This window comes from Merops nubicus, unplaced genomic scaffold, assembly GCF_000691845.1.
Source record: "Merops nubicus isolate BGI_N331 unplaced genomic scaffold, ASM69184v1 scaffold6385, whole genome shotgun sequence".
NCBI lineage: Eukaryota > Metazoa > Chordata > Aves > Coraciiformes > Meropidae > Merops > Merops nubicus.
The window spans coordinates 1-17539 of NW_008611506.1; the positions used below are offsets into that span (position 1 = coordinate 1).

General features: G+C 41.8%; 1 protein-coding gene across 1 annotated transcript in view; it reads right to left on the reverse strand.

Annotated features, from left to right (window-relative positions):
- Positions 1–238: 238 nt before the first annotated feature.
- Positions 239–17539, reverse strand: part of PALM2 (paralemmin 2) — a gene marked incomplete at its 5' end in the record, with an annotated part of 75066 nt that continues 57765 nt past the window's right edge. The window contains 4 exons of the mRNA XM_008941228.1: positions 239–987; positions 5314–5415; positions 12947–12968; positions 13628–13742. Coding sequence (XP_008939476.1) covers positions 239–987; positions 5314–5415; positions 12947–12968; positions 13628–13742 — 988 coding nt within the window. The remainder of the gene's footprint in view (positions 988–5313; positions 5416–12946; positions 12969–13627; positions 13743–17539) is intronic.

Here is a 17539-nt window from a genome sequence, read left to right on the forward strand (position 1 = left end):
CCAACAACAACAACAAAAAAACCCAACCCCCCCGAAACCCCTCCCCAAACCCCAAATAGTATATCTGATGGGAAAATAACCATGCGTTCCTCTTCCTGAAGAACTAGAAAGCAAAGCAACCCAACTGCAAGGCAATGGAGGCATTCACTTCCAGTTCACAGTATTGCAGTTAGAAGTACAGTGAGGTCTAGGTAAGTGACGGAGCAGGAGCTGCTCGGAGCAGGGAAGGAGGAGGTGTTCACATGACAATACAGCATTGACAGCGCTTTTTCTTTTGTGTACCTGGGGCAGCTTCCAAGGGCAGGCTCTCTTCCTTCCCCTCAGGAGAGGAGGGCTCTGTCGTGTCTGACAGGGGCCTGCCAGAGACCAGCTCAGCGGCGTTCCCGTCCATGGTGGAGACGTCCGTCACTGTCTTCTCCCGCAATGACTTCTCGTCATCTTCATCGATCAGGACCAGCTCTGCCTTGATGGTCTCATCATAGCCCAGCACTTTCTTCGTCTCCTCTTCATCATCAATGTTCTGGTAGCCCATAAATATCATTGTCACCGGCTGATCTGCACTGGCCTCTGGGGCTTCAGCACCACAGGGTTTGTCTTGGGGCTGAGGATTCGCAGCATGCCCTTTGCTGGGTTTGTGTACCATTTCCAGCTTTGCCTCCTTGAAGAGCATTTGCTCCTTCATATGGCTAAGGTTTCCATCGGCTACCGCATTTCTGTCTGACACAGTCACTGTTTCATACCCTCCTTTTACACTTGATTGTCCAGCTTTTTGCACAAGCTCATCTACGTCCTTTGAGCTTAATTTATGTACTCCATTTTCTACCAGTGTGCCACCAGAGTGAACCTCATAGACTACCTTGGTACCATCATCATAGACTTTGAATCCTCTTTGATGGGCCTCATCTGGGCCAATAGGTGAAGCAGAGACAATCTTGGTCTCTCCTGTCTGTTTGTCTTTCTCCACATTAATTTCCATGGTGCACAAAGCTTGAATGAAAACAAGAGAGGAAGTGCATGTTACAACAAAAAAAGCCAGTGAATGGTTAATTGCCAAACAGACAAAGAAAACTATCGTGACCCTTTTCCTATCTCCTGCTTCTAAAGGGCCAAGCATTCTACGTTAGAGGTGGGACACAATGCTGTGGACAGAGACAGTTTTTACACTGCAGCTTTTTGTGCAGCTGGAGGCCAGGCATGCCTGTGGCAAACAGGACCTAGTCTTCCAGCTTGTGCTGTGTGGAGCTGTCTCTGATCAATTAGGAGCACCAAGAGCACTTGGGTTAGGTGTAATTTAGACAAAGGGAAGTGACAGCATGCAGGTTGCCCTCAAACTTTCCATTCCGAACTTGTGTCAAAATTCAGAAAGAAACTCCTTTCCAGGAACCTCTCTACTCTCTTTGCCTTTTCTGCCATCAAACTGCCAGTTAGCTGATAGCAAGTTTTGTTTGCTGCAAGTAACACCTGGACTATTTTATTATCAATGCTTGTTCTTGCTTAACTCTTCCATCCGTAGCACTCAAAAAACATTTTAGAGTGGTGAAGAAACATTGTTTACCCCTGTTCTACAGGTGAGAAAACACAGTCACACAGGAATGGGATAAATTCTCCCGCAGATGCGTGGCAGGTCAGATCTCTTAGGTTCCACACCAAGGCATCACAGTGACCTCTGTTTGCAGGTTAAGAGAATGTACAAAACGGCCAAGAGGTGCTCCCTCTTTTATTTGACATAAGCCCTAAAGACCATTGCCAAACTCGAAGAAAAAAGTAATAATGAACTGATTTTCAAAGTGTCATGAAACAACAGGTAAAAACATGCGTGTGAGGGATGCTGTTTTAGAATAGCACAGAAACTTTTCTAGCAGTTAAGAAAGACGCAGTAACAAGATGAAAATTGCAGAGACCACACAGTAGGAATAGACAGGCAGCCTACATTGCTCTAACATCCATTTTGAGATATGATGGCATCTCACTAGACAGCTTTTCAAAGAAAAAATGTGCAAAGGTCTCACAGATTTTCCAGAAGTGGTCATCTGTTGAATCACTCCTTGTATGCAGATGAAGACATTTTGGCTCCTGGACAGACATCCACAGACACTTAATAACACGTTACCACTGGCAGTGACAAGTGTTTGTGAAACTTAAGGTGACCATTTCCACCAATGAACCTCAATGGTATAAATGTGATTTGTCTTACCTGGGGCCACCACAGACAGATGTGTTGGATTTTTTCCCTGATTTATTTTCAAGTGAGTACAGAATATCCTTGCCCCAAGAAACAACTTTGCTTGGTATGCTTGTATTTAAAAAATCATGAATATAAAAAGTAACTCTTTCTTTAATACATTCCCTTACTCTTATTATTCACTCAGAGTAGATTTATCAGTGGTTTGGGAGGTCTATGGACTAGTTGCATTCCTAGCTGTAATGACCCTGAGTATGAGATGCCCACAATGAAGCAGGTCTATCAGCTTTCTGATCTCCCTCCCCATGCTAGAGTTTTCATGGCTGGCCATCCCACAGCTGCCCACGCGGCCAAGAGGAGGCTGCAGGGGCGAGAGCTGGGCTCACCTCCAAGGTGTGTGGCAGGAAACTGAGGGGCAGCAGGCACAGACTGAAAGAGGAGATTTGGGCTGAAAAAAAAGTTGCCCCTGGGCAACTAGCAATTAAGCCCTGAAGCAGGTTGCTGTGAGGAGCTGTGACAGACTGCACCACAGTACATCTCAGAGCGTGGCTGGCATGGATCACATGCTTGGGACCATCCTAGCCCAGGAGCTGGTGGGCAAGTGCCCTTCAAGTCTCATGCAAGTACATGAAGCTTTTAATCCAACCTATAAAGGTAACGAAACAAAAAGATGCAGGTGTCACAGCTAACACTCTGGCATATGCGCCCTTTCTTGGGTGGCGTTGAGGGGCAGAAAGAAAGTAAGAGGAATTTTTTTTGTTGGCTTGGCCCCCAGGCCTTAGATGAGTGGGCTCTCAACATCATTTGACCTTGCCAGGACTGCTCAGGTAAACATTGTTCAATAGCTTCCAACATTACAGAGGTAAGAATAAAGGTTGGCTAGCCTATGGTGAGGCTGCTGAAACTGATACACTGGCAGTTTTTTTGAGTGGTAGCCAGCTGAACCAAACTAAAGCTGAACAGGGAGCAACAGCACAGCCAGAAAATCACCTCTGATAGGCATATGTTCCTGATTTGTCCTGAACAGAACAGCCCTGCAGAGATGGCACCACCAGCCCACTGATGGGCCACTGGCTACCCTCTTGGTGAGAAGCAGTATCCTGAGCTCCCCTGGAGCTCCTGTAGTTCTCCTTTTCTTTGAAAAATAGTAGTGTTATCTGGGGCATGACTTTTCAGTAAAGGCTGCTGATTTTCCTATGAAATAGTTCTGAGTGCCATGTTATTGCACATATTTTTAGAGCAGAAGAGGATGCAATCGGCCAGATGCTCCCTGTTTTGATGAATGAATTTCATTCAGTTCTGTGCATTAAAAGAGTTGTAGAGTGGGCCAGAATTCAAAAGCAGATAGGGAAAATCCAATAGTTAAATAACATGGACCTGGCTATATTTAAGAAGAGCTGAAACATACATCTTTTTATCTGTGGTATGGAGTACTGATAAGTTACAGTATCTTACTTATTAGGAAGACTTTGGGCAGCAAGTTCTAGCACTGCTTGGACATCTTACTGGCTGATCTGACCCAGAAAGGTAACAAGTGTGGTCCTTGTGTATTTTACATTTGAATAATTTACTTAAGCATTTGGCACTGTCAACACTTTCTTTTAATTTCTTCTACCTTGATTTCAGCAGTTTGTTTTTTTTTTTGATACTGGTATAATGTGGTTTACAACCTGCCCCCAGGATCACATTAAACCTCCTTGTGCAAGTAAATAAACGTATGTGAGGTTCTTAGAAAGCTGTTCACTAGTGAAACGCATTACCATGGGAGAGGTGAATAACAGAACCTGGCTTATCTACCTGTATTCATAATGTTTGTTTTCTGCAGGAAAACTTAGCAGCCCAGCTTGTCAAAGTACCTGAAAAATGAACTAATGTTGATTTCTAAAATGTCTTGATCTAACCAGAGCTTACTTACTGCAAAATGTGCTCTATTAATACAATACAAAGCTATCTGACAATAGAGTTGAAACTGAAAGCAGTACTTGAAGATGACAGCTGGCATTCACAAGCACAAGTTTTCGGCACAAGCTTTAATTACAGTGTAATATGATGCAGTGCTTCACGACAATAACGTCCCACTGTGCAGACAAAGGATCTGACTTCTGTCTGTTATGTGGATTCAGAGGCTGTTCTTTAAAACAAAAATCTTAACAGACTTTGAGATTGTTTTAAGATGAATGCTTACAGTCTGCCTGTGAACAAACAGGCTGATGGCTTTTCTTTAAGCTATTGCACACATATGATGCTCTTATCACGGACTATATGAACATGGCTTCTGGGTCATCTGAAGAATGAAATAAATTATTGTTTTCTTGGTGTGGACAAAATGGCACAAAACACACAGGGAAAAGCTTGCTTTTAAGACAGATCAAGGTAAACACTGGTGAAAGAGAAGCTTTTGGAATGGCTTGCAATAGGACTTATGAACAAAATGACATATCCTGTAGCTGTGTACAGTGCCTTAGCTGAAGACATTGCTTTGCTATGCACATTCACCCATTCTTCAAGTAAGCCACCTTTCATTCCCACTCCTTGAGACACCTTTCAAGTAGCCACAAGCAATTTGGTCCTGAGACAGGGAATACACTGCTTAGAAAAGAAGCTTTTAACAATCACACTGTTACATTTAAGACACATACTCAATCTGGAAAATAAGTGTTAGAAAATTCTCTGTATGATTCCAAGCACAAAATATACTGTAATTCTCCCTACCTTTTCTCCCCAACAAGAATGGCATACAAAGAAGTATAAAATGACACAAATGTCTGAAGCATGTATGGAGTTCTGTGTCTGTCTCAGTGGTCCTAATGGGAGTTGCATGGGCACACTGGAAGAGACAAAACCTTGGCCTAGATAACATGTATCTGTACCAGCAGAGATGGAAAGAACTGAATGTTTCCAGGGGAAAAAAACTCCACTATTTCCTATGCTACTTGCATGTAATTCAGCTACATTGTTTTGAGAGTACTCATTGCTGCTCCAACAGCCTTGACTTATTTACAAAATACAAAACAAGCGGCACTTCCTGGCATTTAAATGACATTGGGACACCAGACCTGTTAAGGCAATATAACAAAAAGAGTTCATGGCTACTGGACTAGAATTGTAGTACTTTGTTCCTTGAGACTTACCAGCTACTCTGCTTGCTCCGTCCCACCCAGGAACTGGCTCTGCTGTTCGTGAATAGAGGGTTGGGAGTTCAGGGATCTGGGAGTAAATGTAATTTACTGCATCTGGTGTCAGAGAACACGAAACAGTTAGATTCATGCTACGAGCCCCAGTGGCTTCATTGCTTAGACAGCAGAGTGTTGTCAGCCCTGACAATAGTCACTGGAGCTTTGTACTAGATAATTGGATCAAAGCAAAGTGCAAAGTCACTGTCGTGTGATTGGTGTTCAATAGGCTAGCTGAGGCAGGAGGGAATAGGTCCAGATGACTCAAACCTTATGTCTGTTGACACATAAAATTATTTGTCAGGAGGTTCTGGATTTATCAAGTCTGTGACCTTTAAAATGGGGGGGGGAGGAGGAGAAGGAAGGTAAGGAGCAAACCTAACATGATCCCCAGAATTCATCACATTTCAAACAGAGATATAAAAGCCTGAAAACAGTAGTGTTGACTGAATAGGATGAAAGACCACTCTTGCACTGGTTGTTTCTGATATTATTGAACCAGCATTTGGCTTTTTGTTCTTAAAACTGAAATTCAGCTAATAATGAAATCATGTATAGATATCAATAGGGTGCCCACTGTGACCTTCAATAGATATAAAGCTCCTGCCAGCTCTTCACTCCCATCATCCATTAGCAAACCCTGAACTAGTAGAGAGCTATCTTAAATGACTGACTTGATTTACATTTGAGTTTATGGTTGCTTAGCCTAAGTGAAATATGTTCTTTAGAAGAGGCTTTAAAGAAATTCACAAATATTTACCTGGAGATGCTTTGTGGCTGTATTAAATATCACTAGATAGCATATATTGTTCTGTTAGGATTCAGTGGCTAAGCCGAAAGCTGAGCTCAGAGGAGAGATGCACAAGTAACTGACTTGCATTTCAGGCAACAAATCAAAAATAAGACTAAAAATTTTAAAATTGCATTCTTTCCTATCATCTGGAAATGTTTTCAGCTTTGTATGGAAACAACTAAATTTCTGTTCAGTCATAAGGTCTTATCTGGTGTGACTCAAATAATTCTTTTTCATCAGGGTACTTGGCTGGTACAATGTATAATTGAAATTGTCAGGGCCTTGTGACAGCTTGGACCATGTGTCAGGGCAGGAGGCAGAATGTGCCTTCCTTGATGTCTCTAAGAAGGTGAGATAGGAAGACCAGCACTGACCATAAAAGGGAACTGATGAGAGAGAAAATGAAAAGTCCTGTTGTAGATGGCTTGACTGCATCTAGGGAGGGAGATACTTTCATCACGTTCCCTACAAGGTAGCACCCATTGTAGAAAAAAAGCCTATACCTGGTGGCATCCCCAGCAAAGACATGATGTGCCACCTCTAATCCCAAAATCTGCTACTTTGGCAGGAAAATTAGGCCTGATATAAGTGAAATGGCTTTACCACCTTAACAGGATGCAGTGGCCACCCATGCTGCTGGGTGTAGCAAGATAGTAATCACAGTTCCCAAGAAGACAACCCATCCCTCCATGGAGCACTACAGGTGATCCAGGTAAGGAGATCTCACATCCCACTTCCTGCATCAGAGGAGGATGGCACAGAGGCACAGCACAAATTAATTCCAAAAAGCCAGGAAGTTAGTATGTAAGTTTAGTTTGTAACAGATGAATCTGAAAAGAAAAAAAAAAAATCCTCGGCCGGGGAAATATTATTTTGTTCCATACTTCAGTGGACAAATGACAGTCTTGGCAAATGGGCTTTTGTATTTTCAATGCATGCTGTTTCTTCAGAATTTTTTATTTTTAGCAGTAAAGCCTAGGAGAAATAATTGTTTAGGACACAGCTGACTGAACAATGGCCAGCAACAGCTGCTTTCTTTTGCAGAGTTTCTTCCCTCTGATGAGAAATTGGTACAATGCTTGGTGTTGTTACTCTGGGAAATACGACCAGCAAATGAGTAGGTCATTACTGAAAACTGAAATAATTTCTCAGAAGGAAAAAGCGGGAACTATGCTTCTGGGCTGGAATAAGAATGGAGTTTCTGTTCTGGAAATGGCAGAAATTTAGGAATTATTCACCCAGTGGAGTGTACTGCTGGAACAGTAGTTTCAGTACACACTAATCCAGCAACTTGGATAACAGACCTATCTGTCCACACATGGCTGTAATCAGCGTGGACTTGTGCTGCTTAACTAATAATCCTTACATCTTTTGTAGTCCATGAGATAACAGGCATGGTTAGGGTATAGCTCTCATCTTGGGCACTGCAGGAGGCAAAGCGCTTTGCGAGTGTTTGTGTTTCCCCAGTGCCTGTACAGGGAACTGAGCTGACCGCCCTGGCAGCTAGCATCAGTGGTGTCTAGCAGTAAGCAGGATGAGTTGTACAGCTTAATGGTGAAACTCTCACTTTGATCCTATACATGTCTGTGGGCCTTGGTAAGCTGGGGTTTTCTTGCCTCCTGTGTTAGGAGATGATACCTAGGTAAGTGTTAGGTGTTGTTATTATAGACTCAGTTTAGAAACTTATCTGGATGTTGCTTTGAATAAAATATTTGGAAACTGGTTTCAGGGCTCCTGACAATGTCTCATTATTGTCCTGAGAAGGGAATGCCAAAGTGGGAGTGGTGAGGTTGAGATTCTCTTCTTTTGAAGCAAATGTTGGTGTGACATGTCAGAAACAAGGTATCTGACTAGAAGAAGTTGGGGCTTTGTTGATTCTGCCAGTTCCTGTCTTGTCCCTCCCAAAACAAGAAGAGCATGCTCATTTCACTTCACTACATCTCACTGGCAACAAGATCTGTTTCATTTAGCACCTTTAAAAAGGATACAAGAGATCACTTTTACAAGGAGTGGATGAGATGTAAATTAGCATTTTATTTTCAGGAGAAGTAAAAGAGAACATAAATTAAGGCATTTGAACTGACTGCATTCAGTATCTTCATTTCAACCTTTGGTGAGATATTAATATCTAAAGATGCTATAAAACATGTCTTGTGGCTTTTGTACTACTTAAAACAAACTGCTTTTTAGGACTATGGCACTATTCCATATTATCAGACAGATGAGTTCTTGGAAAAACATATGGGGCAAGATAATCCTTCAAGGGTGCTTACACAAAACTAAACCTTCAGAACTGCTCAGAATAGCTCCCACGCAAAGGCTTGTGGCCAAATGTCAGACAAGCTCATTTTCCAAGGGCTGGATTATTTTTAGGAAGTCTGACTATCACTAAAATTAGTGATAGATCTTCTGCAAATACTGGCTCCCAGGGCAGGGCTGTTCCACCTGCAAAGCTGTCCAGGGCTCAGTGGGGCTACATTAGAAGGAACAGAGATCACGACCCTCCCACCATGTCTGTAAGACCACAAATGGAAGTTTAAGCAGGAGGCTTTGCTAAAAGCTGAACAGCCTGGCTCTGACCTACTGAATCATGCTTTAAACTAGTGAATGTGGGGCTAGTGTCCGCAGCAACAGGCTGGATAAGCACACTTACGAGAGCAGTAACGAACACTCCCCAACACTTTCCAAAGGCAAGAACCATAAGTTCAGCTACCTCAAGTGCATGTCTACCAATGTGTGTAACCTGGGCAACAAGCAGAAGGAACTAGAGCTCTGTGCCCTGTCTGAGATGCCACAGGAATCACAGAAACTTGGCAGGAAAACTCACATAAGGGGAAGACCACTATGGATGGCTACAAACACTTTCAGAAAGATAGGAAAGGAAGAAGGAGGATGAATTACACTTTATATGAACGAGAAATTTTGGTGTACAGAGAAGAACTCTAGAGACCATGCCAGTTCTGTTGAATGAATGCTTTTGAACTAAGATTAGAGGGATCATCACCATGGGGGATCTTATGTTAGGTATCTGTTACTGACTTCCCAGTCAGGATGACAAAGCCAGCAAAACCTTACTCAGCTACAACTGAAATTGGCAGAAGATTTCAAGTATAACATGGAAGGGTTCTTGAGATTTGTGAGCAGTAAGCAGAAGCCCAGGAAAGACATAGGCCCATTACCAAATAGGGCAGGGAAACTAATCAGTAGCAATGCTAGCAAGGCAGATGTTCTCAATAGATTCTTTGCCTCTGTCCTTATGGCATAAACAGAGCACAAGATAAAGTAGCTATGACAACTAATGTGTTGACCTGCCAGTAGTGGAAGAAGGGCTGGTCCGTAGTCTCTTGCAAGGGCTCAATCCATGTAAATCCATGGGTCTGGTTGGAACCCACACCAGGGTGTTAAGAGAAGTGGCTGACATAGTTGCAAGGAAACCATCCATAACATTTGGAAGTCATTGAAACCAAGGGATAGCCCTCGTGACTGGAAAAGGGGAAAATGGCATACTCATCTACAAGAAGGGACCAAAAGAGAATCCAGGAAACCAGAGGCCCATTAATCTTCCTTTATTTCCTAGGAGAGTGACAGAATGAGTCCTCCTAGAAACTACTACAAAGCCAGCACAGATCTACCAAGTGCAAATGACGACAGACTAACCTAACCACCTTCTACAACAAACTGTTGACACAGGAAAAGCAGTGAATGTTGTTTCCTTGTACTTCAGCAAAGCTTTTGACACTGTTTCCCACAGCCTTCTCCTGGACAAATAGGCAAGATACAGATTGGATGAGCAGTCTGTGAGATGGACAGGAAACTGGCCAACAGGCTGCACTCAAAGGGTGGTGATCGCAATGTCACAGAATGGTAGGGGTTGGAAGGGACCTCCAGAGATCATCAATAGCTTTTACTCAGGTTGCCAGGGGTGCTATGATTTTGACAGCAGCCATAGATATGGATGAAATTTAAAAGTTGCTTAATATTCTACAACTGAAAAACAATTGCTAATGAGTTTTTACAGGACATGAGGGAAGAGCCCTACAAAGATCTGTACTTGACTCCTCTGTTTTGCTGTTGAACTGCATAGCCAATAAAGATCAGAGAAGATAAAACCAGAAAAGTTGTTAAGCAGTGTGCTGTGAAATAAACAATCCAGGCCAGGTTTCCAGAGTCACATTTTTTCCATATATATGCTAGTACATATCAAATTCAGAGGTTTGTGCAAACTGTAGAGTTACTGTAACTGTAGCTTCTGTATGTTGACTAAGTAGCAGCATGCAGTCCACACACAGCCAAAGACTGCAGAGAATGCATTTACCTCTGAGGTAAATTCAGCAGTTAAGGAAGTTACATCAGATCTTAATGTGGCTTTTATTTTATGTATACATTGAGCTACTAACTAACGTCCACAGAGAGTAAGAGCTCTCTCCATTTGTTCCCGATGTGCATGCAGCACAGCACTGCAGCATGTCTGGGCCTGACTGCAGACCTGAGCTGCAACAAATAATGTCATTCCTAGCACCATCATAATGTCATTTCTAGCCTTGTTTAATGGAGAGCTTGCCAGTGACAAGCCACCAAGGAGCTGGAAGAGCCACGACTGCAGGTGACGGCCACTACTCCCAGCCTCAGTACTTCTGCTCTGCTTCCTCTTATGTAGTGAGCTATGAAGGCAAAGTGTGTTTGTACCTTGGAAAATGTGGAATTTGTGTTTATTGTGCTTCAGTGACTTCAAGCTCAGAAATACTCATTGCCAAACAAGGTTGTTCTCTGGGAAGGGCTGGAAGGACACAGAGTCACTTGATTGGTCACTGGTGCTCATCACCACTCCTTCTCCCTTGCAGCCTTTGCCTGGACCCCTCTATGCTCTGAACTCCCTGTAGTTCTGATTTCTGCACTCAAGAGCTCTGTCACCGCCGTATATATAGCACAAATACATGCACAGGGACATAATGGTGACATAAATCACTTTCTGTACTGTCATCACATTTAGAGTAAAGGGAGGGATGGGCACAGAGCAAACTAAGGTGAGATTTATGGACTCAAAGCTGCCACTCAGGATGTGGCAGCAACTGAAGAAATTGCCCCAACAGGTTGGTGTTGGTTTGTGTCTGTGTTTTACACAGCCTTCCTCTATCACGTTTCCTACCATGTTCCTCTGCAGCATGTGTTATGGACGGTGCCAGACAGTTGGCTGATCTGCTTAAACGAAGCAAGTCCTACATGTTTTTGGAGGAAGGAAATATCTATGGTACCAAATGGCTCACAGCTAGCTGTGCTCATATTTTCTCCCTGCTCTGCTCAGCTCACAGACTGCTAGAGAGCACAAAACAGAGGACCTGCTCAGCTTTCATCAAGTGAAGAGGTATGGTCACATGGTGCCCACAGTGGGAAAGCTAACAGGACAGCTTGCAGCCTAGGTCATCCCCACAGAGCAGAGTACGGTACTGCTTCAAGGATGGCCCAGGCCCACCTCAGCCCACAAGGACCAGCTGCCAAGAGGAAGAGACACTACTCTGCTACAGGAAAATACCTCTGGCAAAACCACCACATCCTATCTGCTAGCTGGGGCTTCCTTTGATTCCCGTTATATCACAATATGCATGAAGAGGCAGACCACATCTTGCAGGAGTCGTAAAAGTGCATTTTGGGTGCTCATTCCTGTAGGTACCATTCACCTTTTCGAAACCCACCAACAACAATGGTGAAGCTCTGCATAGGTACCAAATATTTACCATTCTGAATTTTAATTTACCTTGTGGTAGCAAAATTCAAATCTTCAGGAGGAAAGATGAGTAATTTTTTACCATGCAACATCCTATCTAGGAGGTTTTGGTTGTGTTTTTTTTTTTTTTTTTTTTTTTTAATTTTGTTTTGGTTTGGTTTGGTTTTTTTGACAGTGAGATTTAACATAGAACTTGAATTATATTACTAACGGAAATTAAAATTTCTGTGCTAGATCTTTTGAGTTAAAAAGAAAACCTGTCTTAATAAGCAGTATTAATCACCTCAAAAAGACACCTCCAAGTCAAATTATATACTACATATTGATTCCCTATTGTGTCTCGGTGCTTTAATGTTATGATTATCCTACATATTCCTCATCTATACTCACAGTACAGTTGGGCATGGCATTGTCAGCAGCTAGAGGAGCTAGTCTTGACCCGTTCCTGCATCCTAAAAGTCCTGAAGAGGCACTACATGGGTCTCTGTAGGTTCCTGGGAACCAACTGTATTATTTGCTCACTCAGATCACATAGTGTGACACTGGGTTAATAAATGACAAATTACTACATCCTCATCCACCTATGTGAGGTTTTCTTTCTGTAGGAATCATCACACAGACAATATCATGCATCAGTGAAGTAATCGAATTTTAATAGTCATTCCTGTGCATTAGGAATAGTCCTCACTGTATTTAACTGCTTATGAACAGAGCATGAACACATACAATAGAGAAGAGTGACCACAGAGAGGTGAAAAGAAGTCTACATTGCATGGCTATCATGTGGTGAAAGGGTTCAATAACACAGAAGTTGTATGATATCTGTTTTAAGTCATCCATGCTGTTTTTTCCCCCCTGTGTGCACCTGAGATGAAATTCTGCCAAAGGAATACTGTTTCACCACAAGAGTGACACTTACGCTTGAACTGTAGAAATACCAAAGAAAAAGGTAATGGCTCTAGCAATAAATCAGAAATGTACAATGAAGAGAAGAACCCCCACTCTGTAAACTTTTGTCACAAAAAGTAACAAATCCTGTTAAACCCAAAGTTTTACAATAATAAAAAGGCACTTACCACCATCCTGGTGTGAGAAACTCTGTGAAGGGAAAAAATAAGATGTTTGGTTAAACCTCTTATATTTTGGGTATATTTTGAATGATGTCTTGATTTTTATGCTAGGCTTGCTTTAGTTCTTTGTAATTTTTAAATTATTAATTGGGGACGTAGCTTCTCAGGCTTAGGTGCCTCTAGAGGCTGAGGGAGAGGGACATGGTGTAACTGAAAACTGCCATTTCTTGCAGGCTGCAATGTTCAGAATTGGCATCTGTTGTGAATTCCACTGCCTCTGGGTGCCACTGGGAGCAGGGAGGTCTGGGATGCCTTTCACCATCCTGCTGACATCTTCCAGTGGGGCTGAAAGCTCAAATTGTTTCCCTGCAGATAAGCTAGCAACATAGTTTCTGAAATTCCTCTTCAAAAAAAGCTGGAGCAGAAAGGGGAAAGGCAAATAACTCAATCAAAATAGGTCTGATGCCTCTGTGTCTTTTCTAGTCTTGTTCATCCTGGTTTGGGCTATGAGTTCTGCAACTGGCCTCAGTCTTCTCTTAAGTGCATGAATTACAAGTGCTGCTGTCAAAGACTGCTAAGAGACTACACTGGTTTCAACCTATGCCCAAGTCTCTCTTTTTTTTTTTTTTTTTTTTTCTCAGGAGCTCCCAGGCAACAGCTAACTTCTTTTTTTTTTTTTTTAAATACCTTTTGCAAGTTGTCAAAGGATTTCTCAGTCTCCTTTAGTTTCTCCAAAATTATTTGTTCTTTGGCAGATATTTGAGATTCCTCACTTTCTAACTTCTGTATTTCTTGTTCCAGCCTGTGGGAAACATACAGACATGCACATACACACAAAAATAAAACATGTAAAAACTATTTTAATGAGCCATAATTTCCTACATATTAAATAGCAGTTCAAATGTCATCAGGAACAACTTTTGCTTTTGTTACTTGCAACTGCTTTCCTAGTACATGAAGGGCACGTGAATTACATGCAAAACAGACAGATCCATTTAAAAGAAAAACAGTATTTCTCCTATTATCGACTTCTGCAACAGCATGTACAGATTAACTAAAAATATACCTTGGTATCTCTTCACCCCAATTCCTGTAGCATCTCTTGGATACGCACTTTCATTTTATAAATCAAAGTATGGGATATAACAATTAACATGTAATAATATTTAGGGTAACAGGTGGCTTATAATTCTTCAATACTCCAGAAAATATAACTGGAAATAGTTGTTGGAAGCTGGTAGTCGGCCAGTTCTGTTAGGAATTTCTCTTGAACCATTACTTTGCCCACTCGCAACAATAACACTTTGGGATATCCATTCATGCTTTCTACCATTACTGCATGATATTGGGGACCCTATTTAGAGTCTAGAGGCTTCACGTAATAAAATACCCAGGCTGATGAGAAAATAAACTTGCTTTAGTAGGCACTAAGCATTGAGCATTCTCATTCTCTTGTTGAGACAGAAAGGCACTCACTCCTTAAGATGTGTTGATTGTGATTTGGGATACACTTTAATCAGGGTTAGATTCTCCATTACTTTAACTCAGACCTCCTTTTACTGACATGACTTAGGCAGCTACAAGAATATTCCTTCTTCCTGTTTCTTTATTTTTATGTTTCCTGTCATCATTCACTGTAGACCAACAAAAAAGGCTGTAGTACAAGCTAAGATGAACACTTTGGTACAGCGATAGTTACCTAAAACTCTTTTTATCTACAGAAAGAGCTGTAGCTGCTCACCGCTTGTTGGACCGTATTTTTTTTTAGTGGAACAGATCATGTCTGCTTGCTCCTGCCTTTCTGCCAGCACTTCTCAAGTGACGGATCAGGGCACTGATCCAAGATAGAGGGATGCATTTTTTCTCTTTTGCAGCCGGGACTTCAACATTCAACACAGGACTTCATTCATGTTTCTTCAATCACAATGCAGAGGGCAAGGACAAGGTGACAGTGAGCAGGTAGGGAGGAGGGATGGAGGGATTGCTCCTCTAAGGGGCTTGACAGCTTGAGCTGCTCGTGAAATTCATGTGTCTAAATATAGATGTAGGGGTCTAAGTTAAGGTACTCACCTGGGAAATTTTTTCCCTGCTTTCTAATTGTGCAAGGATGAAAGAATCATGGCATTTTCTGATAACACTTTTCATTAGAGAGAGGCAAAAGTGTCACAGTTGCAGTGAAAGAGGCAGATTTTGCTCTTTTGAAGTCTGAATACGTAAGAGTCTCAAATTCGTGGTGGTTTGTTTTTCCCTTAAAGACAACCCTTAAATTTCCAAGTTGAAAGGGCTTAACTGCAGTGATTTTTAAAATTAACTGTGGAAAGTACTGCTCCAATCCACTTAATGTTTTCTCCAAATTAATAAAAAAAAAAATTAAAATGCAAAATTTTTTGAATTTTTTTTTTTTTCTGTTGAAATGGAACAACTTGATACAGGATGGATTTCCTCGCTGATGTTGTGCTTCTGGGAGAAACCTTTCAAAAAATACTGTTTCATTTTGACTTTTCTCCCCAGGAAAATGTTTTTAATAACTAGTGAAGTAAAAAAATAATTTGCCACTGAGCTCAGCCAGGAAGGTGGCTTCTTTTCCTTCACTATCCCTGGGAATGATTATTAGACCTGTGTGCATTTATACCTTGCAGATACAGACATTTGAAATATCCTGCTGTGCTGTCTTGTGAAATCACATCGTACAGCTGAGTGAGTTGGGGTTTGCTGGTACATTGCTTTTCTTTCCTAAGTGAATCACTAAACAGCATTTTCAGGATACACATTTTGTAGCCCGGTACATTTTGCTCGCTATATGATCCAGGAAGACTGGAAAAATAGGCGTGTGTAGACGTCAGTAACAAGAAAACACAGGGGAAGAAAGAAGTCCTTTTTCTTTCAAACGAACTGGACATTTCCTAATAATTTATGACAATGAACACTGTGAGTACATGTGGTGTGAGGCAACTCATTTGATGTGAATAAGATCATAAGCAAGTTGACTCCTTGTATTTTTGAGCAGTTATAAGTGCACTATTATCTGTGCATCAGCTCCAAGCTGTAGGAGTTTTGTCATGATCTGTCTGCACTTTCAGAGAAAGTTGCTTCTAATGCGTGCACGTGTCACTTGCACGTGCACAACCAGCAATCAATTTGATTTATATTTTCTTATTTTCTGACTCCTTGCTGTTTTGTTTTCACCTGTTTATGTCTCTTTTATCTTCCCTTCCTGGCTCACTTCCTCAGTTTCTGCTTCGTTCATGCCAACCTACCCTCACTATTTAAAGCCGTTGGGCAGGTGCACCATTAGGTTATCCCATTTCAACAAGACATCTTGTTTGTCTGTTTGCTTGTTTCTCCTAGAGTCCCTTCTTCACCTCTTATTAGAAGCAGTATTGCCTACAACTTACTAAAGAGGAAAGGGACGGAGACAGAGCTGCCAGGATTTAGAAACACAGGTGAAGCTGGTAGGGACAGAGAGTTCCTCTGGGACACTGAGTAAGAATGCACAAAACCTCATCCCATAGGTGCATACTGCCCTTTTTCCACAGAAATCAGTGCAAGCAGACTGAGAGTCTCCCAGGCCCTGTGTAGAATGGGTCTGAATTCCTAATCTTGGGTGACGGAGCACTGGAACAGGCTGCCCAGAGAGGTTGTGGAGTTTCCTTCACTGGAGACATTCAAAACCCGCCTGGACGCCTTCCTGTGTGATGTACTTTAGGTGACCCTGCTCTGGCAGGGGGGTTGGACTAGATGATCTTTTGAGGTCCCTTCCAACCCCTATGATTCTATGATTCTGTGATCTTGGCAGCCAGGAAAAACACAGATCATTCAGCCAGAATGTACCTGTTACATAGCACAGATGTCACATACCAAGCAGTAATATCCACAGAAGGTTTCTTTATACATTTTCACTCAATTTTATACCACTTTTATCTGTATTCTTTAGGATTAAAGGTTGAGGTAATGCTACTGAGGTACTGAGGTAACAGAAATACTCAAGGGTACAGTCTCCATGTGAGATGTTGCATACACTCATCAGTAAACCATCTGGGCACCAAAGACCTCACTGGAAAATCTGGGCCTAAAGTCTTCACCAGTTCCTTTGGGCTGCCATTGTTTACATAGGGTAAACAATGCAAAAATTAAAATCATAATGCAAACTGAAGGTTGTTTTGTATGCTTCATTTTTTCAGTGAGCTTCATATTATCAGAATTGTTGAGTAAAGAAAAACTGCTTGCTTTTTTGGTAACAAGATGCAACAGAGACTTGCAACTTTGGTCTGAAAACCAAAACGCACTGGTAACAGTGTAATGTCACATCTATTTTGAGCAACATGCTATTTAATGGTTTGAACAGTAATAAATCCAGTCAGAGTGTACACGTACATGTACACACATATACAAAGTGCTTACATTCTTCCTCTGTAAATATGTTAAATATTGAATAATGCGCTTTTTCTTCTAGCCTGGTCTAAAAAGGATGTGCCTTAATTGTCGTTTGACACCTGGCACGGAAACCCTATAATTCTCTTGTTCCTGGCTCCTTAGCAGATTTCGGGCTGGAGTCTGAAACACAGCCACAACAATAAAGCCAGTTAAATAAACAACTAC